The sequence below is a fragment of the Anas acuta genome, chromosome 1, assembly GCF_963932015.1.
Source record: "Anas acuta chromosome 1, bAnaAcu1.1, whole genome shotgun sequence".
Lineage (NCBI taxonomy): Eukaryota > Metazoa > Chordata > Aves > Anseriformes > Anatidae > Anas > Anas acuta.
The window spans coordinates 123,647,986-123,675,539 of NC_088979.1; the positions used below are offsets into that span (position 1 = coordinate 123,647,986).

The following is a 27,554-nucleotide window of genomic DNA, read 5'->3' on the forward strand; positions in this document are numbered from 1 at the left end:
TTTAAATTTTCTATTAATAAAGTAGAAATGAAAAACTTGATTAGCTCACATGTTCAGATGTCAGGGTACAAAAGTAATTTAAAAACACACTACCAAAGTGACTAGTGATATGTCTGCTTACTACATGGTTTGAATGGTAATTATTTTTTCCAGTCTCGGTGAGGTATTTTTTCTCACTTAAGCATAATTAATCTGAGAGTGGAAAAGAACATCAAGAAAATATCTACAAACAACAAATAATAGAAAGATATGTACTTGTTGTGCAGAGACTATTCTTGCATAATTTCAGCTGTGATTCAGTTACTAAAAAGATTATAATCCTCATTTCCTCATTTCTATAACCTACTTGAAGAAGTCACAAGGATCTCTACAGAAGTGAAAGTTTTCTGGGGTCAGGTTTTATGCTTATACTTAAACATATGCTGTGGCTTTTTTTTTTTTTTTTTTTTTTAATTCCTGTGGGGTCAGTAATAGAAGTAATAAAAAAGTGAAAACTCAACACCACCAACATAAATATCTTCGAATATGCTCAGAAACCAGATGTTCTCAAAGAGGAGTGTTTCATGTAGAACTGTACTTTTTTAAATTTGTAAGTATATAATATGCTAGAATATCTATTAGAAAGCAACAAACTCTTGTGCCCTGGAATTGTACCTGTTAGGGTAATTTTATGACTGAGAACATGAATCATACTATATTATGTCCGGGTTTGGATTGCTTTCCACTTATGTATCCAAAACATAGCAGCTTAACAAAAGCAGAGGGATGTTTTGCTTAGTTGTTTTTTTATTACTATTATTATACTACTTTTTGCAGCTGGTCCTTCAGTCTCTCACGGCCTCACTGTGAACTAAAAGTGTTAACTTGGAAAAAACAACCAACCAACTAACCAAACAAAAACCACAACAAAATCACAGACATCACCAGACAAAACTGCATCACCCTTGAACTAAGTGTAGTCCTGGTGGGTGAGACGGACTCCTCTCTGGTCGTGCCACACCACCTTCAGGCGGACAAGATCTCTAGGGCTCTACACCCATTCGACCACCAGAGGGAGCAGAATTAGTATTTGAAAGCAGACAAATTTTCCCAGGTGTTTCCTGGTGAAAAGAAAGGTCCTTCTCATTTTCAGGTGGTACAGAAATTCAGCTTACTCCGGTTTTGAAAGCCCAGTACTGTCGCGGCTTATCAAGAGACAGAAGCCAGAAGTGCTGCAGTTCAGCCGAGTGGAGATACTTTGACTGTACCAAATCAGGTTTCCAGCTACGGCATCAATAGATAGAGAAACACCTATGAGTATGTAGCTGATGAACAAGTAAGTGGAGTTTTATGCAGGGATACTGAAATTCCATTCTCAGTGTAGTCATTCCCCCTAGCTTTCTCTATAAGGTGAAGTATTAATATGCTGCTGCTTTCCCATTTTGATTGAAGCCAAGGTAAGGAGTTGTCTACATTCCTGGTGGCATGTACACGTTTGTTTATCTTATAGTGATCAAAGAAGCACAAAAAGGGGGAAGTTACTGCTGGAGGTCTCTAGGTCAAATATCTGCTCACGGCAGGGTTAACACCAAAGTGGTACCAGGTTGCTCAGGGCCTTGTTCAGGAAAATCCTATACATCTCTGATAGGGCTTATCTCTAGATATGGGAAGAAAAGTGAGGGAGCATCCCCTGCTTCTACTGGGATGAGCAATAAAAATCAAAACCCAGATGTACACACTGCCTCTAACAACTTCATTTGTTCCCTTGCCCTTGTTTTTCTTCTCAAGGGAGAAAGAAAACCAGCTTGACTACTCATGCAATCAAGTCTCCGGGTCCTTAAGTTAGAATCACTTTGTGATCAAGAAGGGTCACTTGTGTTCCTTTGTAGGAGCATAAAATATCTGTTAAAAGGCCTGAGTTTCTGGATGAAAAGTAGTCCACGTGCAAAACTAATTTAATAATTGAAACCACTAGATGGTAGGAATCTATCTTCTGCAGACTGTCTGAAGTCAACTGTTTGAAATATTCTAAGATAATTGCTGATGGAGTAGAGCCAGAAAGTTTTCCAAGGCAAAAAAGAAAACACAAGAATATTAAACTGTGGTCATGATGGTGAGAATAAGAGAGAAGGGACGCAAACACTCTATAGGGAATTAAACATAAAAACTGTCTCCTGAGCTCTACAGAGCTGTCATGGATTTTTCTTAGAGCTGTAGAGATAGTGGATAAAAGAAATGAATCAAGGCCAAAGAACAAGGGCCTGATTCCATCTACCAAAAGCATCTCCAGAGCAAGTTCTTCCTTTATACTGAAGTGAAGCTTGTTGCAGAATGTGACCAGGGCCTCTGGGAGTCCTATATATATGTATGTTGCCCTATATATATGTATGCTACCATATCTTACTGAAAGACCGTACAAGGTGCACAGATTCAAGATACCAATACTACAGGCTGACTGATGTAGGGATACTTTGTTAGTCTGGGAATCGATACCAACTCCGGAACTCAGGAGATTGTTTCTAGGTTTAGTTTTGTTCATGATCTAGTAGGACATTTAATAGCACAGTGGTGAAATTCATAGCTCTTTCTAAAATGTGAGGTAAAGCAAACACAGAAAAAAAAAAAAAAAAAAAGAGACGTATGGAAGAGTTCTGTCTGAACTGCATTTCAAAAGAAGCACATCTTAATTCCGTCTTGGGAGTGCCTTATTACTGTCCCAACATTACATGAAGACAAGACGTGGTGCATACCATTCCTCCTCACTTCCCTCACCACAAGCCCATATTTCTGTAGGAGGAAAGCCCAGGTGTGTTGTGTATTGCTATTTTCCACCTAGATAACTAATCTCAGCAATACACAAAACAGGACATGGGAAAACAGAAGGAAAAAAAAAAAAAAGCCCTGAGATCCAGAAATACTTTGAGGGTCTCGAAACAGAGGATGAGAATCAACCCAAAGAAATGCTGAGAGTGAGTGTAAAAGATTCAGTTGTCCTCTTGCCATCAAAAAGCATATCAGAGATGCACAGCTCACTGGTAAGACATGACTATTAAAAGGTTTTGGAGGAGTAAAGATAAAGACATTCTGAAAATAAATTATTTTATTTTTATTTATTTATTATTTGTTTTTCACTAGACACTAAGAGAATTAGCTTTGTCCAACAGTTTACAAAAAAATAAAAATAAAAATAATAAAAAATCCAACATTACAATGCGCAAGAAAAAGCATCCAACCAATGAAATACTTTGTGGAGTTGTATGGAAAATCCAGATTGTACTCCACTTTATTGGGTACAGCCTCTGTGTAGATTCCTCCTCTTTCCCTTAGGATGTGCAGTTTGGTGCAGAGGACACTTGGCAAAGCTACACAGCAGAGCTTTCACAGATATCAGTAAAGTTCCAGGCATTTGGGTTTTCCACTTTTTTTTGTGTTTACACTCATTTATAACCTTGTTGTTACTGTGACATATTTTGTTTGACTGTGACAATATTTTGTTACTGTTACAATATTTTGTTTGACTACCACTGTATACCACTGTGACAATATTTCAACTACCCCTGTACACATTCTAAGAGGGAGCTACAGTAGATGAAATCTACAAAATCCAATCTACAAAATAACAAAGCTGTACAGAGAATTTCTGACCCCCATAATTTGGAATTCTCTATTTTCTAACATCCATCAGCCAACACTAAGAAAGAAGAGAAGATGAAAGTAAATCTTTTTTAGGCCATCTTTTCCAATTAGCCCTAGAAAATCTGTTCCTGCACATCCCATCAGCTTAGATCAAATGTCCTTGAGTATCTGCCAACTAAGTAAAAAGACATAGAGAATCCCCACATTCTTGACACCAGAAATTTGGTACTTTAAAGATTCTACAGTTGTAAACCTGGGTATGCCTAAGGAACTGAATAAAATCTGCAACACATTTTTTTTTCCTCCTTAGAAAACATAGCAACACTTAGCACTGTAGACCAAGAAAAAGAAAACTTTTTAGACAAGATTAAACTCGAATAAATTTAAGATAACTAATTTGAATGACACTAATATTTTAATTGTTTTTATTGATATTTTACTTCTTGCATTATGCTAAATGTAAAGATTAGTATTTTGACTGTTTCTTCTGAAAGGAGCTCACATTTCTTTCATCTGTGTTCAAACTTCTTGGGACAGATTTTGTTTTTCTAAAATATGTGGTTACAGAATCACAGACTCATTGAAAGATTAAGGTGCAAGGGATCTCAGGAGATCTGTAGCACTAGCCCCTTCTCACAGCAGAGCTGACTCTAGAGCTCTATCAAGCTGCTCACAGCTGTGCCCTGGTAAGTCTGGAACATCTCCAAGGGTGGAGATCCCCCCAGCTTCTCTAGACAACCCATCAAAGTCCTTTCTTCACTCTTCTTTGGGGAGGAGGAAAAAGAATGCAGGAGGAACACAGCCTTACAGCAAGTGGAGGAACATTGCCATCTCTATTTTATGGGGAAGGGGTTAATAGATGTATTTGAGAGGGAATGCTATTCGTGATGAAAGAACATCTGAATGGTGGAAAAGTTACCACAAAAGGAATTTATTTTGTATTTACATCCCTCAAGTAGGAAACTAATGAAATGAGGTTTTCCTACCCAGAAGAAAGAGGGAGTCCTCCCAGGTCAGTTTCTCCTTCAACATGACTTTTGTACTGAAAAGCAGGAGACTTTGCCCACGATGAGGAGCTTACTAACAGGAAAATGGTAATTCTGCAAGATGGTGAGAGGTCTGGAGGGGAAGACATGTGAAGAGTGGCTGAAGTCACTTGGTTCGTTCAGCCTGGAGAGGAGAGGGCTGAAGACCTCATCAGAGTCTACTGCTTCCTCGTGGTGAGGGAGTGGAGGGAGGCGCTGAGCTCTGCTCTTTGGTGACTAACCATAGGAGCTGAGGAAATGGCTCGCAGCTGTGACGAGGTGTTTCAGGCTGAGTATTGGGAAAAGGAGTCTCCGGAGCAGGAGCAAGTACGGTAGCGAGGGCTGCCCGGGAGGTGGCAATAGGGAGCCTCTTACAGGGCTAGAGCAAAAGTGGAGGGAGGCTCCCAGGAAAAAGGTGGCTGCCTTTAAGGTGGGTTTATTTGCCTGCCAGATGGGAAGTCTGTGACCAGCCCCTTTAAAACAGGTAAAGGCAGTAAGGCTTCTCCACCCACTTGCCTTGATCTTTCATCATAACTGTGGGCCAGGCGGGGAGGTTGTGCAATGTGCGCGCTCCAGTCAGGAGGCTGTGGGAGAGGTTCATGCGCTGCGAGCAGGAGCCGAGGCTCGGAGGCCTGAGCCAGGAGAGCAGGCAGGGGCTGGGATCGAGGCCCCCTCTCCAGCCAGCATGGAGCTGAGGACCTCGACTGGCAGGATCAAGCTCTCCCTTGGGCTCCTTCTCTTCTGGGCTCTCCTTCCTTCTGAGGTGCCTGGGAAAGAAGGTAAGTGTGGGGCCTGCTAGTCTTGGGTGGCAGGCGAGCGAGAGGGACTTCTTCCTAAAGGGCAGGGAAAAGGGCCTGGTCTACTTGCATGGGGACCCAGGGACAGTGCAGCCTGCCTGGAGAGAGCTGGAGAAGGCCTGCAGGAGACTGCAGTGCATGGGGAAGGCAGATGGGTAGGGGGGTTGAAGGCGAAGAGCAAGCCGCTTCTGACTCTTGGTGGCTCAGTGAACTGAGCTCAGGTATGCGGTTCCCCCCTCCCTCTCCACCCCCACCCAGATGAAGCACAAATGCCTTGGCATATCCAGTGATCCAAGAGAATCTGTTTGCATTAAACACAAGTGTTGCAGATAACAAGCTCAAACATAACCTCATAAAGTCATTGCCGCCACCCTCCTCAAAAACATCCCTGAAGTTTCCTGAGGAAGCCCTCTTGAGAGTTAACCCTTGTGAGCAAGAGAACAGTCATTTTTGGAGGTTTGGAAGGCAAGGTGGTTTCTTTCACTTACCTCAGGGCTGGTAGGTAGTGTTGGGCTTTACAATTTCTTCTTCCAGCTCTTCTTTTAAGACTCCGTGCTCCCCTTCCCTGTTCCACTTAGTCCCTTTTACTAGAAGTAGTAATCTTTTTTTTCTTCCATCTTGGCAGTTGCACAGTAGTTATGAAATGTCTGGGGAATGGAAATTTTAACAGAGAGGCGACGAAGAGTAAATCTCCATTCAGTTTCCTACCTCTTGCACTTAACTCCTGTTAGAGAATTCTTTCTGAGTCTCTGTTTTGTGTGGTGAGAAGTGTCATGGTTTTTCAATCCCAAGGACAGTCCCCTCCTTTGCTGCTCCTGGCCCTTGATTGAGAGGATTTAGTCATAACTGGCAGCTCAGCTGTGGGATCATCTCAGACTCACTGTATGATGAATGCTCTTTTAAACTGTTCTTGACAAGCACGTTTGTATTAAGGATTCAGCTAAATGGATGCAGCTAGTAGATGTTGTGGAGAAGGCAAACCTAGGTGAGAAGTAATATAAGGTGTTGCCACACAGGCTCTGTTTTCCCTAAGTGTGTGACCAGTAGTTGGCAATTACACTCAGGGACTTCTCTGCCAGCTTCTCACCTATCTCAAACATCTTATTTTGGCTGTGGCTGTGATCTACTCTTCCTTAATGTGTAGCAGGGAACAGCCCATTTCCCTGTCCTCTCTTATCTGAAGTCTTTCTTCTTTTTGGAGAGATCTTCTATGTGGCTGGACAGCCATGGAGAGATTTCTAGGAGAGAGGCTGTGGACCAAAGAGCTAGTAGCTCCAGAGTACTTTTATTCCCTGTGCTCTTGTAGTCCTGCTTACTCATTCTTCCTTTCTTTGGAGACTTCCTGTTGTGGGTTTTTCAGTTTGAGAGATGCACTTGTTGAGAGTGGACTATGCCTTCTCCAGTGGGCACAGGGTGGCTGAAGAAGCACCTGCTGGAGGTACAGTGACATGATACACGGGATGTGGAAGGTTTCTGTCCCGGCCTCTTTTTATTTTTTTTTTAATTTTTTTTTTTCCTTTGCTCTCTGCTAGAACTTGCTGTGCAGCCCCTCTCACTTCCACATCACTGCTTCAGGCCTGAAGTGCGTGGGATAGATGTTATCTGGGTGATGGTTCTGGAAGGACAGGCTACCTCACCCTGAGAGTTTTTGGAGCCAACAACACAAGAATAGTATCTCAGATAGACTGAGAGCGGAAGGGAAGTGAGTGAGGAGCTTTGTCTGGACAGGGAGTCTGTGGCTAGGAAGGTTTTGCCATATGACCATGCTGTGAATGCAGCAAACTTGCAAAACCTGGATTCCTGCTTTTCCCTTCTCCTGATCCTGAAAGGGTGTTTCAGAGGTGAGAACAGCAGTGCAATCCCTCTTATCTCTGATTCTGGGCCCACAGCCTGCTTCCTCATTCCACAGGACTCCTGCTGATCTGCACTTTACACTCTATTAGTTGTAGTTGGCAGGCAGCATTCGTAAAGCAGTCAGACGAGGGGGAGGAAATCCAGTTATTTAAATGCTGTTTAAAATTTTCCCCCCTCCTACTTTTCACTCCCCCCTCCTCCCCCCCCCCCCTTTTTTTTTTCCTGTTACCATTAGAAATGTCCCCTCTGAATACACCCACAGGAATCAGGAATTCAAAAGGGAATCCAAGGATTTCTTCCAGTTTCCTATGTTCTCAAGTCAGGGCTGCACTAGGTGCACTGAAACGAGAAGCCTGTGCTGTCAGTACCGGCAGACCTGAAGGCAGGCATGAAGCTGCACGTCCAGTAGTACAACTCACTTTAACTTTTCTCCCTTCTCCCTGTTTACCAAAGAAGTGATAAGTTTTTAATTTTTCCTTAGATCAAAACTTCACGCTAAAGTCTGATTGTATTTTTCAAGTTTCTTTGCGGGCTAACAATGAATATACTACTGAATTTCTCCATTGCACGACTCCAGGAGCCAAGGCTTAACGCACAGTCATGCAGTGCAAACCTTTGAGAGGTGGCAATGCTGTGCCCTGGAGATGCTATTAGCTTACTCTCTTGGTTAAACTGTTTTGAGGGGGAGAGAGTAAAACGGTTTCTAGGCCACCATCAGATGGTGAACAGCCTGGGTCAGCGGTGTAATGCTGGTCAGTTTGAGAAACTGCCTCATGGCTTTTGGGCCCTGTGACTGCGGAAAATCCCTTTTACAACTTCACATTGCTTCTGTCTTTCTGCCAGTGTTTGAAGCACTGAATAGTAGTTCCTCTAGGCGACATCGATTGATCTTTTGTGTTGGTAATTTATTTGATCACCTGCCTCTTCATCCACTTTGTCTGCTGGTTTCCTATTCCAAGGAAAGATGTGCTCAGCTGCTAATACTGGCTTCCCATTTCAATAGGCTTCAGACTCCACCTATTTTGGGACAATTTTAAAAGGCAGAAAGTGTCAGGGTTTAGCATGTCATTATGTATTGTATGTGTTAATTGAGAGGAGGGTGGAAGAGGAGGGGGTCTCATGAGGAAGAACTTTTAACTCTTCCTGACTAGTAGCACTGTGTTTTATATTTTCCCATCCTTCCTCCAGCCATACTTTCTGAAGGTAAAATATCACAAAGAATGTGTGAGTTGAGAGACAAATTGCAGGCTTTGCATTCTTTGACAAAACTAGAATGAAGTCATTCCATGGCACATAGGAGTTGAGTTACTGATTTTTCTTTACCCTCTTCTGTTTTTCAGTGGATCTGCTAGACACAAGCACTGCACAGGGTGAACTGGGTTGGCTTCCAGACCCTCCAGAAGTAGGGGTGAGTACATGTGTTCAAGGATGGGGAGCTGCTGGGAATGCTAGGTGATGGAAAAATGTAATCCAAGTTGAAATTTCACCCTGTGTCCCAGAATCAGGCTTTTTTTTTTTTTTTTTTTTGCAGCCCCATCCTCTCCTGGGCCTTGCATGGTTTTTGTCTCCTTTGCAGTCCCTTCACCTCTGCAGTCTCACCCACTAGCCAGCTATTAAAGGACTGTAAATCTTCCAGTAGCTTTCAGTAACTAAACATGTCCTTGAAATATATTGTTTTTACGATGCAATAAAACTTAACAGAAAAAGAGGAAAAATCAAATCATATGTCTCCTTCTCCAGGCAAATAGCCATGGCAGAAGTATTTCTGTCTACAAGCCTCTAAGAAATTAGAAACTTTGCCTGCTTAAGCTTGTTCTCTCTCTCTCTCTCTCTTCTTTTTTTTTTTTTTTTTCCTTCTTGAGTGTTAAGCTGAATGATTCAATCACAATTTATTTTTTTAATCATCATCTGACTGAGGAAATAATTATAAACTCATGGGGCAAGAACCTGGCATATTGGGTGGGCTGTAAGGTTCTAGGACTTTACATCCAGTCTTGTTACTATTTTTGACCCACACAACTGATAATGAGGGAGGCGTTTCCCTTTATTTCATGGCTGTAAAATTGAGCTGATGGAAGTGCTTCAAATTCTACTCCTGAAAGCACTGCAAAATTGGACTCAAAAAGGCAGCTGAGCTCTCAACTATTTTTGTGTAAGCATGGATATTTTGTATCAAATACAGACAAACAGTCCCTCTTACTGTTACAACTTAAGTTAGGGAAGGTGGTTTTCTAAGAGCAGGAGTGTGGGTGGGGTGGTAGGAAGGCTGGAAGAAAAATGGATTCAGGAACCATGTTGCAGTAGTTAGAAGGATGCATGTTAATAAGTAGTTCAAATTCCTCATCCTTATCTTTCTAGCAAGGCACAAGCTCTCCTACGGAGTAAGAATCTTTACTCTTGTTGCTTATAAAGTAGACAGACCTAGGCTCAGCCTGTTCCTAACTCATTTTCATAACTTTCCTCTGTAATGTGCTGTGGCTGGTTAAAATTCATCCCAGCCTCCTCCTACTCCTGGTAGTCCTGCTAAGTGAACTAGAGCCAGATAGTGAGGTATTCCTATACTGACATATCTGCATTTTTTGCTAGTACAGCTGTTTTGCTTATTATTATACCCTACTCAAAACAGGTGCCATACTGAGACATACATGTAGATAGTATTTTGCTCACTGCTCCCCTTCTTGTCCCTATCAGCTGTCTGTATGGTGATTTTGACCCAATACTGTGCTCCAGGCATGTTCAGGGTGAAATCAGTATATTGAAGAGATGGAAAGAAACATTAAGAAGCACATTTTAAAAATTGCTGTCTTTCTATCAGATTATTTTTTGTCATAGAACATCTGGTTTTTGCAGAGTAGGTTCATAGCAGTGCCAGGAGCTGGCATACTCTTCTGCTTGTGTTACATCTGCTTTTTAAAATTTATGTATATATATTTAAAATGTAATTGTAACTAGGAATTTTAGAATATTCTGGAAAGAATGGCCTGAGAGCATTCTATACTAGTAGATCAAGATGCTGGTGACTGATAAACTAACAGATGATGAAAAATAGATTGATTGGCTTCTGAGAGCAACTCTCGCAGGAATTTGTCTAATTACATCGTTTCCTTATCGTTTCCTGTTAGGTGGATGTCTGACAAATGTCCACAAGTAAAAAGAGAACCACGGGCAATTCTCTTGAAATCATCAGAACTTTGAAAAAGTTTCTGAAACCATTCTTTCAAAATGATGAAGTAAATGTGTTTGAAAGAGAACCAAGATTAATTCAGAACATTTTTGATACAAAAGAGCAAAGCTTAATATTGAACGGTCTGACTAGTTTAAGTAATAACAGGCTGGAAATGTCTGAGTTGTATTGCGTACGGAGTCAAAGGGAAGAGCTGTATTTCATGTAAGAATGCTATTTGTACCTAACCTCAGATGCCAGAGATCTCCTATCTGTGAGGTGGATTTGTGTCAATATGCTTATCACACGCAGGAGGAATGTGCTGTGAGGAATTTTCATGCTTTGTATGGACAAAGTCTCTGAGGCCTTGCGCAGAAGAGGTTGGATAACTCTGTGGAGACAGAATCAGACCTTTGTTTTCTGCTCTCTTTTAGCCTATGCTAAATGCATGAAGTGGTTTGCTATGTGTGATCGTTTCATGGTCAGACAGGGTCTGCAGCTAGTGTAGACAATGCTTCTGTTAACACATACTCAGCTTGTGAACACCAAGCTGCACGGCAGTCAGTTTTGGACAGTATGGGTCATTGTTCTGGACTTTGAGTACACTATCAGCAGTGAAATCTTGCCTAAGCTTAATAGTGTGATGTAGGACTGAAGTAAAATGTATATAGAAATTGTTTGTTGAAAGGTTTATGCTAGCTTGCTTTGTAATAGCTGTTTAGAAATTTTTAATTCACTTTACTGTCGAAAACTAGGCCCTTAGAAAGGCAGATTACTGAAATCCTGTAATGAATAAATTAAATAACTAGGCACAGTAGCATTGCTTCTTGTCAGGTTGTAAAATAACAGTATCCAATTTATCTGTTTTGCTTTCATGTATAATTGCATCAGCCTTGAAAATACAGTAATGAGGAGTCATGCTATTCTCTTGCATTTGTCTTTCAATAGACAAGGCCCTGAGCGACTCCAACTGTTTTTGAAATTAGCCTTGCTGTGAGCAGGAGATTAGAGACCCGAAGGTCCTTTCCCACCTAAATCATGAGTATATGTGATTCTACGTATGTTCTTAGCCATTCTTACTGTAGGATGCGATGTGCTGGGCCTCTCAAGGTGGCATTCTATGCTGTTGTGTGGATTGTAAATTAAACACATGATTCTTTGGTGGCTGATGTGTTTTCTTTCAAGGTGTAGAGCTGCTGAAAGTACAAGTCTTTGCTTGCAAAAGAGTACTTCTTCACAGCTACTTTATTTTTAATTGAGTATCTGTTATTTCCAAAATCACGTGAACTCTGCTGCTGCCACATATTGCTATTTGTGTCAATAGGCACAATTTGGACTATTATAGAATTGAAGGATCAGGATCAAATCCAGATGATTTTCTTAGCCTCCTTTCTGGACTGCTGTTGCTCTCAATGTTTTATGAATGGTGAGGTGGGGGACATAATTTTCTCTGCCTATTCTATACTTCTTTGCTTCTACCCATACTTGAAAGTATTGCTATCAGTTCCAAACTTTATAATATGTTTCAAACTTTATAACATGCCTACTGTGAATGGCACCTGGCTTGCTCAGCCTTGGTATAGTTTCACACATGTAAATGCATAGCAGCTTAATGTATTCCAGTGACATAAATAGCCACTAGCTGCAGTTATCATGGCTCCCAAAACACTTGAAAAACTTTGGAAATGATGCAATTCCTGTGCAGCTCTGTATTCTGTGTTTCACAGGATGTCTGATTGTGAATGTAGCAGCTGCCAAAACTATATTATTGTAATTTGAGTAAAGCAGTGCTCAGATTTGTTTATTTAATGCTTTATTTTTTTTCTGTTAAACCCTAGGCATAGTACAAATTTTCACATTGCTCCATTTTTTTTCTTTTGGTAATAGACTAGATCAAGTACTTGTGACCTGTCAGCAACTTTTATGTCACTGACCACAAAATGATGATTACAGGCCTTCAGGTTCTAACAAAGCAAGGTAGTTTTTCAGTGTAGTAAGAGGTCTCAGAAACCAGTCATCAGCTGGTATCAACATCTGTTTCTGCCATTTCTGTTCAGACAGATCAGCCTGGCCATGAAAGAAATAATGGTGTGGGCCACACAGCCCTCAACCTGCAAGTGACTCCAGCACAGCTCTCCTATTTCATTAAACCTTAGCAGTTCACTTAATCATCAGTATCTTATTCAGATAGCCTTACCTGGAACAAGTCTCAGCAAGTCTGTAGCATCTGAAGATGGTGTCAGAAATAACCACCAGAAATGCTGTTGTGTGCCTCTCTTTCCACAGCTGTTGATAATGTGTGTCCTCTAGGATCTAACTCAGATGTTATCGTTTCTGACCCTGAAATAATATACCTCATAATATACCTCATTATATACCTCAGTCTGCTCTCAGTTTAAGTATCAGGCATAGGTGCTTAACTCCAAGTGAACAAGATCTGCATGGAAGTAAGGGACAAATGCCTGGTAAAGCCACTAAGTAACTGGAAATGGGCATTGCTCTGTCTTCAGGGTCATATCCTGATATGTCCTATTGCTGTTGATGTATAGACACATAGAGATACTTGTTGATGATATTAAGTGAAAAATAGTTACCTCATGTACATGTATATTTGGGAGAAAGGTTAAAAAAAATTGTACATGTCCAGGTATACTTTACTCAGAGGGGTGAGAGGTGGAATAGGAACAGCGAGATGAGAGGAAGTCGGCTGCATATTAATAGCTGTACTGTAAATCAGATTGCATGAGCCACCAAATAAGTAGGTAATCTAGGATGAAGTTATGCAGATACATCCAAGAAGCAATCTCAGCTAGTGAACTCAATGTTGTGACTTGAAGGGCAGAAAAGAACACATTCTGAGCCAAAGTGAAGATGCTGTATGACTTACATTCATCACCATGGCTGCTCAGGCACTACAGTGATGACAGCAGTGTTGCCTAGCAGCTTGAGGAAGCTGACTCATCTTTTTATAGCTGTTGGATGAGAGTGGACAAGGTTCACTGAGCTTCTTCACATGAACACAAAAGCACCACAAGCCATCTGGAGCTTTAAGAGGAGGCTGCCTATAGCAAGGTCCTCTGAAAAGACGAGCAGGCTATTTAAAGTTTAAAACCAAACCAAATTTCATTATAATACCAACTAGAATACTGCTGAGTTTGCAGGCAGACAAGTTAGAAAGTAAAGGCTTTATATCTTTTGCTGCCAGCTGTGTCCTTGCTGGGTTGACCCAAGCTTTGAAGTGTGATTCTTACTAATTCAGAGGCTGAGTTACAGAAAAATTTGCTCATTCATTCTGGTTTCTTGGAAGGTTATTTCCATTGTTTCTAAGGCCAGTTCCTGCCTTCTTTGTGGCTGACCTAGAGCCTGCCATCTACTCGCTAGTCTTTCATGCTGCCATCTCCTGCAGCTTCTCTTCTTCAGGCATACTTACGTTTCCAAAGAAAAGGCACAATTACCCTGTCCCTGTTTGGGATTTGACCTGATCTGATGCTCTTTTTTAAAAGGAACCTATACAAACAGGGTAAGTATTGCCCATTGCCATCAGACTCATTTTCCAGCTCTACTATAAATACTGGAAGTGTAGTTGACAGACCATACAAAATCATAACTCACACCAGACTGAGCTCTTTGCCTTGGGGGGGGGAAAAAAAAAATCACTTTCATTTACAATAGGTGCTAGGCAATGTAAAATGTAGTGCACAAATATGTGAGAGATAACGCTATATTGGTAATTGGATTTTAGCCATGAATTCTGAACTCCTAAGACACATCATCTGTTTTTCTGCTCCTGTGTTTTTTGTAATTATTGATGTAGTTGATGGGTGTTACCAAAGAAGACACAAGAAATAAATGTTCCAAAATACCTATGTGAAGTGTTGGACAAGAGCATCATTCTCCCTGACCTGGTAGCACCTGTTGTGACCCAGACTGTTTTCATGCAAGACCTTAATGTGGCCAGGCAGTTCAGAGAATGAGCAGACAGCAGGACCTGGATTTGATAAACAGGTTATATAATCAATGCACTGGAGCTCTGTGGCTCAGATTAGCGCCTTACCTTCCCATAAGGACATGAATACAAGTTAAATTGGAAGGAGGTGGGTGGTATACAGACCTATGCACTAGTGCCCTAAAGGACAAATAATTGCACAACACTTGCTCCTCCCTGAAGATAATCAATGGATCATTGTGGGGAAAAAAGAAATGTATCATCCCACCCAGACAGATATGCAGACAAGTAACCATTACTTTTATGTTCAGTTGTATCAAAGGTTCCATGACGATGATGTGATGAAATCAAACTTGCCTGACCATTGCCAAATGTTCAAAGAAATAAAAACAGCCTCTTTGCTGTTCTGCGATCTAAAGTTATAGGACTCATGAAGTTAAGAGTCTAGTTATAACCGTGTTTCTTTCGTTATCATCTAAATTGTCTTCCACACCCACAAGAGAGCTTACAAGAGCATTGAGAAACTTTTGACTTTCTGTGACACTGTGCTAATTCTGGAATATTTTCAAAACACCAGTATGGTGCTGCTATTTTTGACAGGTTGGTCAAGTTTTGCCTACTGACAGATTTTTCATCAGATGTATTTTAGCTAAAGAGAAGCTATTCACAGTATTACAGCAGATATCAGCAAGGTGTCTCCATTGTCACAGTCTTACCTCCGAGGAGCTACGTTAAGAATCTAATGCAGCTGAACCTGTAATGTACAACTGGCCTTTAACTCTAAAACCATGCCAATATTTTTTTTTTTTTGTCATGATCGCGTGCAAATGCTATACGAATGTCAAAGACTCAGAATTTTGAAATTCTATTTCTCTCCCCTTTCTGTTTACATGGGGAAAGGAGAGAGAGAAATCATTCAGCTGTGTGTATTCTGCTAGGCAGTTTTAGGCTTGGGGCACCAGTGATGCATGGTTGTTGAGAAAGATTGCTCTTTCTGTAGCTCTTCTTCACTGTAGATGGCTGCACTAACCCAGCTTGTCTTTTGATCTTAGCGTAGCTCTCTAACCCAAAGTTAAACAAGTTAATGCTTTTCAGCATGTGAACTCCTAACCTCTCCAGTAGAGACCTGCATCTTAGTTTAGCAACTTCAAGCTTACTGGCAAGATGCTTGCTTTGTTGTTACCTTTTTTTAAAGTCTCTTAGAAAAATCCCTGTACCTTTCCCCAAGGGTGTGCAGGCCACAGGCTGGAAGTTACTGTACTGAGCTAACCTGAAGGCAAATGAAATATGGGTCACAACAGGCAGGCTCTTATCTGAAAGGAGATGGGACAAGTGCCTGGCAGGCTAGAGATAGAGACAGCATTACTGCTGTGAGCCACAAGCTCTTGTGACTCCAGTCTGAGCCTTAGGATTTGCAATACTGTCTGCTGCTTCTGTCACTGGTAGCCTACCTCTTCATAGCAAGGGTGAATTTTTTACTTTTCATGATAAAAGTACTTTTTTTCATTCAAACAAACAAAGCTGAAACCAAAGATGACCACTTTTCTAATGCCTGAAGAGCCTGCGACAGCAGCTCCAGGAAGACATACATACTGTCTCAGTTCACTTCTTAAGACAGACCTTAGGAAGAGTAACTCAGAGATGGATGGAGGAATCACAGGTTGTCCTATATCATCTCCTTGAAACAGACCTAATCTAGAGAAGGCTTATTGATAGAAGAAGCAAGGTAAGCCTTCCTGAGGCTTCAGAGCTTCAAACTGTATAAGCAATTCACAGTCAATCAAGACATACTATAACATATGTACCTTATCTTATCATGTTTTCTCATAAGGTAGACCAAACCCACACTGTTTACTGCAAATATCTGTCAGTGAACTCCCAGTTTGTCATTCATATCATTCTAAACTGGCTTTATAAAGACAGATCTTCTTCGCTGCTTTCTTTAATGCTGAATCCAACCCAGCAGTGGGAAGAATGTTGCCTTCCTTTTTGCTAAACTTGCAGTATTCTGAGCTTATTGAGATAGTATTTTTGCTAAGTGATCTCTGAGGTTTTCTTTCACTTACCACTAACTGCTGTGCTGGAATTATTTAAAGAGTTTCAAGAACAGATCTCTGGAGTTAAGTGCTGTGTCAGCGTATGGGCTCCTGAGAATCACAGAGCACCTTTTTTGTCCTCAAATCCAATAGCTACATCCTTAGGCTTTTTAGAAACTCATGCTACTAATTTATGGCTCTCTCTTGAATGCACTGGCTTTTGCCTTCTCAGCAACTTTTTAAGAATTCTAATAAGTTATAAGAATTTAAACTTAAGAAAGTTTAAACTTAAGACAGTTAAAACTGAAGAAGGAATTTAAAAGAACTTAAAAGGAGTTAAAATAAATAAATAAATATGAAGAGGTTAAGAACTCTTTAGCTTGCTTGGAGATGGGGAGTGGAGTAGATGACCTCCAAAGGTCCCTTCCAGCCTAAGCCTTTCTACAGGTCCAAACCTCATGAGAAAGTTTTCTAGAGCATCATAAAACCACAGTTCACTCCCTTCTGGAATGAGGAAGTCTAACTCTGAGCCTCCTCCACTTCTCCTATAAAAATATTTCCCATCCTCTGGCCAAACCGATGACTGGAGTAAGGATACAGTGTCTGGAATTAAATGGGTAGAGAGTAATATTATCAAAGGAGGTTGATTCAATGTCATTGGCAGATGAGCTGGAGAGTCAAGTAATTCATATTGATTGAATCAGACTCTACCACACGTTCATTAAGAACATTACATTAAAAAACAGAGGCATACATTTTGATTTTGCAGCAGATTCCTTGAGGATGTGAGACAGTTGCCTAGCAACTTCTGGACTCATCACCCTTTCATTAAGTGTTGTATGTAACAGTATTCTTCCACTACTTTGAATTTAAAAGCTTCACTGAATAATGAAAAGAAGTCACAAGTGTCTTTAACGATAGTTCTGCAGTTGCTAGCATAAATAATATCCTCATTTTACTTCCTTTACCCATCAGCAGCAGAGTCTAGAAAAAACATGTCTGACTCCCTTGTTATTTCTCTGTGCCACACTGCATAGGAAACTGTACAATAGCAATCTTTGCTCTGAAGATCTCAGTCTGGAACAAGATGGGCTAAGATAAGATGAGAAATACAGAAGTTAGGAGTTGGATTTTTTTTCCAGTAGTAGAATACGAAAAAGTTCTGCCAGTTGTCACTATACAGGATCAAAACTTAATTTTCAATTAGTTAAGTTAGGAAAATGGTGTATTTTCACAATTCATGTCTTTCAGTGAGACATGCAAAAACTGCTTTCTGGTGACGCTTATGTGTGACACTGCCTTGAAATAAAGCGCTAATGTCAACTTCCTTTAACCCTTGGCCTTCGAATGCAATTGTATATTTCCCATCAGCTTGGTGGAGGCAGATACCCATGGAAAAAATGCTACTAAAAGCTATTAACGTTGGCAGTTTCTTATGAAAATTACTTTTTTGTTACTCCCTTTCTAACTTCTTTTCTTCTATTTCAATATATTTCAAGATGTCTTGTAAATGTAGTTCTGTAGCATTGTCCAGAAGTTTTTTCAATGAAATACTGCAAGGGGCGATTAAGTGATTGACACTTTTGGTTGATCAACAGAGATCGATCAGTCTATTTCTCTCTCTTGCTGCTCTTGGTCCTTTGACCTGCAGTAAGTGAAATAAATGAAAATCCTGTGTGGTGCAGTTATATACCAACTGAGTCCGATTAAGAGGGTGGGGTAACACTGGAGATTAATTACATGGAGAAAAAGGAAACAAGAAGGGACAAATTGATTCTATCTGCAGAATTTCCTGGGAGGAAACTGCAGGTATGCGTTTAAGTAAATGTCTGAGAACAGACTGATATGAGCCAGTGCTATCAGCAACGCTTGCTATCTTGGAGAAAGCAGTGATAGTTTACAGAGTGGGGCTGTACAGGAGATTTCCTTTGGCACTCTATCTCTAGTACTCCAGCAGAGTAACCCACAAGGCTGTATCTGGTCTGTGGGATCAGAAGCAGGGAGAGGAGCTGCAGGGCTGTGTTTGAGCACAGGAGGTGGTTGTGCTGAAGAAGAGGAACGTGTGAATCTTGTGCTCAGCCCATGAGACTTGACTAGCTTAGTGTAATATAGACACTGAGGTGTTGTTTAAAATGTACCTTAACCCGCGGTGTGATTTGAAACCAAGATTCTTAAACCTGTGCCAATACCTATGTGGGCACTTGTTTGAATGTAATTTGATTAAACATTTAAAGTGTAATGAAAAAGACAGTATTAACACTGTGTGAACAAGGGTATAAGCCATTTTCCCTGTGGACAACACCTTCCTTTCCAAGTTCTCAATTTTCATGTGTAACTTACTTATCATTGGACATTCTTTGCATTTCATATTTGACCTGTGGTGAGGAAACAAAAGTGCAAAAAAAGTCAGTGAAAATGCTTACAAAGATTAAGAGATTCATACAAATAATATCAGTGAGATATATCCAGTTGGGCTTGCATCCTTCTCCCAGTGATTATTTTGCTGGGGAAGAAGCAGAACCTAGTATGAAGTCAGGAAAACCAACTGAGTTTTAATAGTTAAATTAGGGTTTGCAAATATCACACCCAAATGAAGTGTGAACTCCTAATTAATGAGCACAGTGCTGCTGCAGTTGGCATTCCCATTGTGTCAGGCAGTCTCTTCTCCTGCCCCGAAGTGCTGTGCACTGTTTTCAGGGGCAGTTAATAGTCTTGGCATATCTTATTGTACACTTTGAATTTAAACAGGGGCAGAAAGAAGTAGACAATACATTTGAGCAGGGGGTCTTTATCTAAGACAAAACAGTGCATGAAAGAAAAGAGGTTGGAACCAAGGTACGATGAAGGGGATGTGCAGCAGTCCGTGCACTGTGGTTCCTTTCAGTTTCGCATGAGTTACACCCTAATTAGAGTATCCTCTGTGTTCCCAGTGTAAAGAGTTCAGGCAGATACAGGGCTGTAGGCCAGTGTAAGAGGCCTTTCAACTCTGCAGGCTTTGAGCCCTGAATGCTAAATAGGAGTGGATCTTGTAGGCTAGATTTTGTTGTATTTGAGGTGAAATTTGTTTCTCACATTTGTCTAACATGTTTTCTTCTACCTTGGGAGCAGTGGAGTGAAGTGCAGCAGATGATAAATGGCACCCCGGTCTATATGTACCAGGACTGCAGTGTGCTTTCTGAGGGAGACACCGATCACTGGCTTCGCACCAACTGGATTTATCGGGGTGAGGCAGCCTCTCGCATTTACGTGGAGCTGAAGTTTACTGTGAGGGACTGCAAGAGCTTCAAAGGCGAAGTGGTGACCTGCAAAGAGACTTTCAACCTCTACTACATGGAGTCTGAGCAAGATGTCGGGATCCAGTTCCGCCGCCCGCTGTTCATCAAGGTCTGTAGGGCTGTGGGTGTAAGGCTGTCATGCCTTTCAGCTTAAACTGGGTGTGTCTTGCTGACTGGGGGCGGACAGGAGAACCAGCATCTGGGGAAGGGATGTGGATAAGTGCTGTCCTTTGAATAAGCTTTGCCCCTAAGTGCCCTCTGTGATGCTCAGAGTAGTCACTGCCAGAAGAGGCCATGGTTTTCAGATGAGATCAGACCTCCATTCTTCTTAATCACCTATTTAACTGGATGCAACTTAGGTAAGGATTCTAAAGGATTATAACTGTGCCTGATTGTTACATCAGTTTTTAGAGTAAAGCAGAGACCAAAATAATTTGACTTGCCTTAGGCAATAAAGCAAGATTAGACCAAGTGAGGAACAGAACCCAACTCAAACCTCTGTAGGTGCTCTTCTTCATTTGCTCTGATTGTAATTAGATATAGGGTGTTTGTTTGTTTTTATTTTTTCTAAATCTAGAGGTGTTGGCTTGTTATAACATATTTCTTCCTTGTGTGAAAGTATTTAGCACTGCTATATTTTGCCTGCTGTTTTCCCTGATGTACTGCCCTTTTGCCATGAAAATATTTGAATTACAGAATGGGGAACCCCAGCTTTTTTATAGAGGAACTTCTGTAACTCAGTTGTGTCCTAAAAGAAGCCATGGACCTAAATTACTTGACTGCCCTTTTCCTCTGCAGTTTAAGTGACATGTTATGAAAACAAAGAACTGTAAAAGCTACAGTCCCGCTGCTTCTGCTCCAGGAAGAGTAGAACTATGATAGCTAACTCTTCCCTCCCCCTTCCCTAGTGCACCTCCCTTGCAACTGGAGGCTGCTGTATGCATCTGTGTGATACCTCCACAACTCTTAAACCCGCTTTATGATCCTACTACCACAGGCAGCTGCTCTGCAGATTTTTTTGCCATCCACCTACATGGAACAGGTGGTGTTGTGTAATGGGGAGGAGCCTACAGTGGAGAGGATCATTTACCAGTGTCTCTGAGAAGAAAGACCATCCCACGTGCAGTCCAGTTTTTCCATATCATTTGATGTCATGGAGACCTTTCCCATTTGTCCCACTATAGAAAGCATCTCTCTCACTGTCAGTTGGTGAGACAGTGGGAATGTAAAAGCACGGAAGCATTCTTCACCCAAGTATTTTCAGTGCTAAATTGCTTTGAATACTGACTGCATGACAAGCACCTTTCAGCTGAAGGTCTGATCTGTCTCAAGTGCAGCCTGGAAATGGGTAGCTGTAATTCACTGGTCAATTTCAAAAACACATCTGTAAGTCCTATTGTGATTTTATTTTAATTTTTATTGCATATGATTTGCAAACAAAAATAGCACAAGAGAGATTTGCTCCTGATTTGTTAAATTCTCCTAGGGTAGTTTGTAAAGACATCCAAGATCACAGGCCCAGAATACAGTGTGCTGTATAAGAAGGTGAATGACTGGAAATGAGTTGAGAGGAGATGGTGAAAAACATGCAGTACACTGAGATCAGAAACAGTCAAACATGCAGCCTCTAAAAGGTCTTAGTGTAAAACAGTTTGACAGCTGTAGGTAACTCAGAGCTGCTGTTTGGTCGGATGTTAAAGCTGTTGTCTTTTTTTCTTTCACGTAGCTCAACACTGTGGCTGCAGATCGAAGCTTCACAAACAGAGACATTGAATCTGGTGCCATGCAGCTGAACACAGAAGTGTGCCCCATTGGGAAGCTGTCTCGCCGGGGCTTCTACTTAGCTTTCCAGAACTCTGGGGCTTGCGTAGCAATGGTGTCTGTCCGAGTGTATTACAAGACTTGCCCGGAGGCAGTGCGAGGCCTTGCCCGTTTTCCAGAGACGCTAGCAGGTTCAGAGGGGCTGACAGAAGTGCTTGGGGCCTGTGTGGAGCATGCAGCTGAAGAAACGGGCTCTCCCCCTAGGATGCACTGCAGCACAGACGGCGAGTGGCTGGTACCAATGGGACGATGCCTTTGTGCTGTGGGGTTTGAGGAAGTCGATGGGAGCTGCGTAGGTGAGTATGCAGACAGACAGTGGCTGTAGGCCATGGGAGAGGTTCCAGGGAGCTGGAGATCAGAGTATCTGTAAGCACAGAGTGGGAGCAGGGGATTTAGTGTGGTCTAACTTTTTCTTGTCTGCCCTCTGTGCCTGAGAGCCATTTCTTAAACCTTTTCTCCCCTCTTTAGCTTCTTATTCAATTGGGATTTTCTCGTTGTGTGTCAGGTGTAAGACCTGCACACACCTTTCCACTCCCTCTTGGGCTCCGTCCAGGAGCTTTCAGCTCTGGAGCTAGTTTCTGCGAGCTGTAACTGTGTGATTGACACTGACTCACTCAACAACTAGTTCCCAACCCTTAAATGGCAGCCTTGTTCTCTCAGGGCAGACAGGTCAGACACACAGTACAGTGTGCTTGTCCCGTGACTAGAAAGTGAAGAGCTGCAGGGGGGCAAGTTTCTCCTTCGTGCCCCCTTCTGCTTGGACTGGGATGGTTCTTCTGCCATGGGAAGCTGTGTAAAGCACATTGCACAGTACCATCAGAACCTGGCTCATTTCTGAGGAAGAACAATCAGCAGGCATAGGAGTCTCTGGTACTGGAGCCACAGAGTGAGACGGGGTTCTTGGAGCAAGCAGTGCAGGGCTATCCTTTTGTCAAGGAGGGGAGAGGATTCAGCTTCCTATGGAAACGACATGTGTATGCCAAGGAAGAGGATGTGTACAGTGGTTTTAGGGACATGTATTAATGCAGACAAGGAGGTAAGAGCACATTTCCACTCTTGTTTTCAGAGTCATATGGCACAAGGCTGAGGCAGTTCAGAATATAGGGGAAAGAATCCAGCACTGCTCTCAGGGTCAGTGGAGTAACCTCTCTGCTCTGTTCTGCCCTTGTTTCACTGCAAGGATCTGGTGCCCCTTTGAATCCTCACTGCTTGCCTGCTTGCTGCTCATTTTGCTTGGAGAGCTGGCAAAGGTTGAAGCGCAAGATCCTTGCCCTTCTCCAGCAATCCCCTATCCTTGTATAGCCCAGCCAGTTTTTCCACTTAGGTACTACACAGCTCTCCCCGCCCTCCTGAGAGCACTCCCCTGGGAAGGGGCAGGGAAGCTGTCATGCCTGGACAGGCCCTGGCTGCTATCACAGCACAGGTTCATTCTTCATCTGTGCTTTTATCCCACTCTGCCCAAGTACAGCTGCAGCTAGGAGTGTCTTTTGTATCTGTGGAGAATCAGGAGGTCTCCCAGGAGATGAAGGGAAGAGGGGTAGAACCTAGCAGGGGAAGGGAGAGGTAACTTCAAGCCCCCAGAGCAGTGTGTTATTTTAGCATCAGAGAAGGTGAATGTAGGTTGCCTGTTGGGGAATGTGTTTGGTTCCCCTCCCTCTACAGAAAAGACAAGGCATTATGCAAACAACTGGGAACAATCCATGTCAGGATGAAGACTGCGGTCAAGGCTTTTACTTTTGTCCTTGCAAGGTGAAGGACTTCCCTTCAAACACAAAAAGAGGGACAGAATGGAGGAAGAATACCTTCAGGCAGAGTATTCTGGTTCTGGTTTTTGCCTTGAGCAGGAAGAGAAAAAAAGGAAAGCTGTACTATGATCCTTGCCTCATAACAGGGAGGAGAATCTGAACTCAGGTACAGGACAGGAGGCAACAGAAAGCCAGAACACCAGGTTCTGAACCAGTTCGTCCAACCCCTCAGTGAATTTCCAGCTGTACAGAGCTCTGGTGGATAAGTGGCTCAGCCATCTCATCATGCCGAGAGGGTTGTGCCTGCCCAGAGCATTACATCTCAGCCTCTCGTAGCATTTTATACCTCTCTGTTATCTGAGCTTGGGACTACACCTCTGCCAATAAGCCTGGACCTCTATGACTAACTTCCTGAAGTACGTCATTTACTGTGAATACAGGAGGCTGACCATGCCCCTAGCTTGCATTCTGGTTTCTTGGTGGGCTCTGCAGGGCGATGGGTGAGTTAGCTGCTGATACTGAGCTCCCTGTCAGCATAGTTCTGGTGTCTGAGTACTGCCCAATGCTTGCTGGCAGTCTCAGGACAAAACCACCTGCAGGAATAAGCAGTGAAGGGTTAGACCACTGCTGCCCTCTCTGTCCCCTGGTCCTTGGGTGAGCAGTGCTACACCCACCCTTTTTCCAGACCTGTTTTCCACACCTTATTGCTTGAAGTCACAGTTTGGTGCAGATGACCAAGGACTGGGGAAACCAAGTGCGTGAAGTGGGAGAGGGTCTGGATTATAGCTGAGGGAGAGCAGAGGGGCGGGTGCTGGTGAACAGCAACGGGACCTGAGGGAACAGCACGAAGCTGTGACAGGGGAGGTTACAATGATCCTCCAACTCGACATATTCTCCAGTTCTCTGCTCCCTGGACCTGAGCACCGCTCAGCCTGCGGGAGCCGAGGGCAGAGCCTGCCCTGCTTCTGCCCGACGAGCCCGTGGCGGCGGCCACGTCACGGGGAACCGCAGGCAGCAGGGCGCAGGCTGGGAAGGACGCGGGCAGCAGCGGCTCCCCGGCTCCCCAGCCTGACGCCCGCTCGCCCGCTAATGCGGCAGGCCGCCGGCGCCTCGCCGCCCCCACGCCCTGCCCAGCCGGCCGCTCCGGGGGAGGAGGCTTCGCACCGCCTCTCAGGCGGGGCTGCCGCCTCTTGGCCCCGCTCCTCCCCGGTGCTGGGCGGCCCCCTGCCGGCCGCTGCAGGCACGGCGGCGGCTGCGTGGGCAGCGGGAGCCGCGGCGCCTCGCCCGGGGCTGGCTGTGGCGGCCGGGGCCGGGGGCTCAGCCCTGAGGCGCCAGGGCCCCTCCCGCTGCCTCGGGCACTCGTCTGGGCTGGCCTGGGCTTGTTTTGGCTCAGCTGCCCGAAACTGAATGGCTTCCTTGGTTCTGCCCCCCACTGTCCCGTCCTTCCAAACGTGTCCGGGCCCGAGGATGGCTGCCCTTAGCCTGGACCGTGCCACGGGCATGCTGGTATCTGGATATCACAGCCGTGTGCCATCCCTCTAGCTTGCGCTTCCAGGCTCTGTTTGTCGCTTCAGTCTAGACAGCCTGAGGTGATGTGACGTGGTCCGGCTGACTGGTGTGTTCACTGTTACCTCCTAGGCTTATCCCTTTACCCAGACGTCCCCCCATGCAGTTTTCTCCTTGCACTCACTTGGTACTAGTCTTCCTGTCTCCCTCTGAGGCAGTCATCCCACCTGAAGGGTCCTAGGGCTGCAGTGATCAAAGTAAAGCTTTAACTCTGAGCAATAGATGTAGACTAGGCCCGTGTCCCAAATTTCCTTTCTGTGTTAGCCTGACAATAAGTGTGTGTATGTTGTGTGCTTATGGCAAATAGCATTGTCGTTGAACATTGGTGTATGTCTTACACAAATCTGTGGCTCTGCTTGTCTTGGTTTGTTTTTCATGTTGCTCTCAAAGCCGATCCGATCCAGACTGATCCAGTGACATGAATTTTGAAATGTTATGCTGGAGCAAAATGGCAGGAGGTCACAAAGTTTTCATTTTCACTCGAGCAAGTAGAAATGCTCTTGGTCATGAGCAGACTAGAGATCAAAGAATTTTTTCTTATTCTTGACTATTTCTGAAAGAGATGATTTGGTCTTAAATAGAATATAAATGGCATCTCTGGGCTGCAACCTCTGATGTTAATGAGACAGTCTGCTTGCCAGTTGAGGGCAAGAGAGGTAACCAACAAGACTGCGATGAAACCAGTTCTCTGATGGTAATCTACAGAGAGATCTCAACCTATGATGATGATAATCACTCTTCCTGAGACTGGGCCTTTGTTAACAGAAAAGTTTTTAGTTCCTTCAGGTGTTCCTCTATGTCATGTAGTAGGAGTGGCTGTAATGTTTTTTGTTTTCTCGATAAAGGATTGATTTCTGTGTTATGTTCTACCACAGTAAGCCATTTCAGTCAGGCTCCAGAGCAGATGGCTTTGGGGTGTTCTCCCTTGGGATATCCTGAGGGATTACCCAGGACATGATTTTTCTTGTAGTGCAATATGAAAAGGGTAATATCCTCAATGCTCAAGTTAAATGCAGGGCAGAAGCTTGGTAGAAAATTAGTGTGTCCATTCCTCAATTATGTGATTAGTGATGGGTTGTTTGATTGTATTTCAAGAACATTTGATAAAATGGGGGTTGGACTAGATGATCTTCAGAGGTCCCTTCCAACCTCGGCCATTCTGTGATTCTGTGAAAATCATTTAGCACAGGCCAGTAAACCATTAAATTCTCAGGGTACTGCAGCTTTCCTCACTCCTTTCCTCCTTGCTACATACCTACAGAGGTAAAGCATTAACCTCGAGATAACTGGTAGACAGACTAGTACTCCTGGAGTACAAGATAGTAATAATGCATCAAGGATGGTGTCAGATGATAACAGCTAGAGAAGGACATGGCTGCTTATTTTTATAGGACTGGAAATAGGAAACACATGGCACATGTTCTTGCAGTGTGTTAGCTTTATAGCCAGTTGCACTCTGCTGTTAGGCAAACTGATAATTATCTACGTATTCCCCAGGGCCCTGCTAAGTACAGCACTTGAAATCATAAAATATGCTTCTGCTAAATAGCCCACTGGCTATCCTGTAGGAAGTCAGCAAGCAGAGAAGTCTGAGGAATCCAAGGACTTTGAGACAGTATTTACCGCCCTTACTGACAGCAGAAAACTTGACGAGTAAGATAGAAAGCAATATGGATTTATGCTGAAAAAAGTATCTGAGGCTGACCAGGTTGTGTTTTAATTAAGCATTCCTGAGGTTCTTCAGCCTACAAATCCTATCATAACGTTGATCCCATCTTGAGTCTGCATCTCCTCTTTGCTCTTAGAAGATGATTGGTCTAGGTGATCTCCTGGGATCCCTTCCAACCTAAATATTTCTCTGAACTGAAAGAATAGAAGGAAAGCAAGCATATAAAAGGAGCTTTCAAGAAATTGAATGAAACTGGCAATTTGTTTCCTGTTGATCTTATGTTGAATTATCTGTGTCTTCACAGCCTGCCAGCGGGGATTCTACCGTCACTCTCTGGAGACTAACCGCTGCCTCAAGTGCCCCCCAAACAGCTTATCCAATGAGTCAGGGGCTACATCTTGTTCCTGTAACACAGGCTTCTACCGAGCACCTTTGGAGGGCCAGAACATTGCTTGCACCCGTAAGTTGTGGCTGGAGAGAAAGAACAAGGAGAAAAGAGGAAAGAGAGTGCTAGGAAATGGGGATGAGAGGTCTGAGAGGGAGAGAGGTTGGGGGGGACAGAGGGCATAATTTGAAATGCATCAGCAGATGGGAAACTGACACAATACGTTGTGTGTTATCAGCTGGATCTAATACTTTCTTTCATTCTTCTCGTAGGTCCCCCTTCAGCTCCCCGCAATGTCAGCTTCTCCCTTATTGGCACACAGCTCTCTCTGTGGTGGCAGCCACCCAGTGACCATGGTGGGCGAAAGGATCTGACTTACACAGTCTTCTGTCAGCGCTGTCATTTCACGTCTTGTGAGCCGTGTGAGGCTGGTGTGGTATTCACCCCCAGTGCTTCTGGTCTCACTAAACCTGCTGTGGATGTGGATGGCCTAGAAGCTTACACCAACTACACATTTGCTGTGGAAGCCCATAATGGTGTCTCAGGAATGGGACCTGCTCCCCAGAGAACTGCTCCAGCTGTCTGGGTCGCAGTTGGACATGCAGGTTAGCAGAAGCAGAGAGAAGTTCTTCCTGCTCATCAAGAAAAGGAAGAGGA

The 27,554-nt window shown here is 43.2% G+C and overlaps 1 protein-coding gene across 2 annotated transcripts in view; it reads left to right on the forward strand.

Annotated features, from left to right (window-relative positions):
* The first annotated feature begins 4,932 nt into the window (after positions 1–4,932).
* EPHA1 (EPH receptor A1) overlaps positions 4,933–27,554 on the forward strand; it is a 34,652-nt gene continuing 12,030 nt past the window's right edge. Inside the window, exons 1-6 of one of the 2 annotated variants that reach the window (XM_068700009.1) lie at positions 4,933–5,419; positions 8,632–8,699; positions 19,545–19,820; positions 21,438–21,828; positions 26,817–26,972; positions 27,170–27,502. In XM_068700009.1, the coding sequence (XP_068556110.1) occupies positions 5,326–5,419; positions 8,632–8,699; positions 19,545–19,820; positions 21,438–21,828; positions 26,817–26,972; positions 27,170–27,502 (1,318 nt within the window). In that variant the 5' untranslated portion in view covers positions 4,933–5,325. The remainder of the gene's footprint in view (positions 5,420–8,631; positions 8,700–19,544; positions 19,821–21,437; positions 21,829–26,816; positions 26,973–27,169; positions 27,503–27,554) is intronic. The other variant, XM_068700013.1, reaches the window with a different exon arrangement.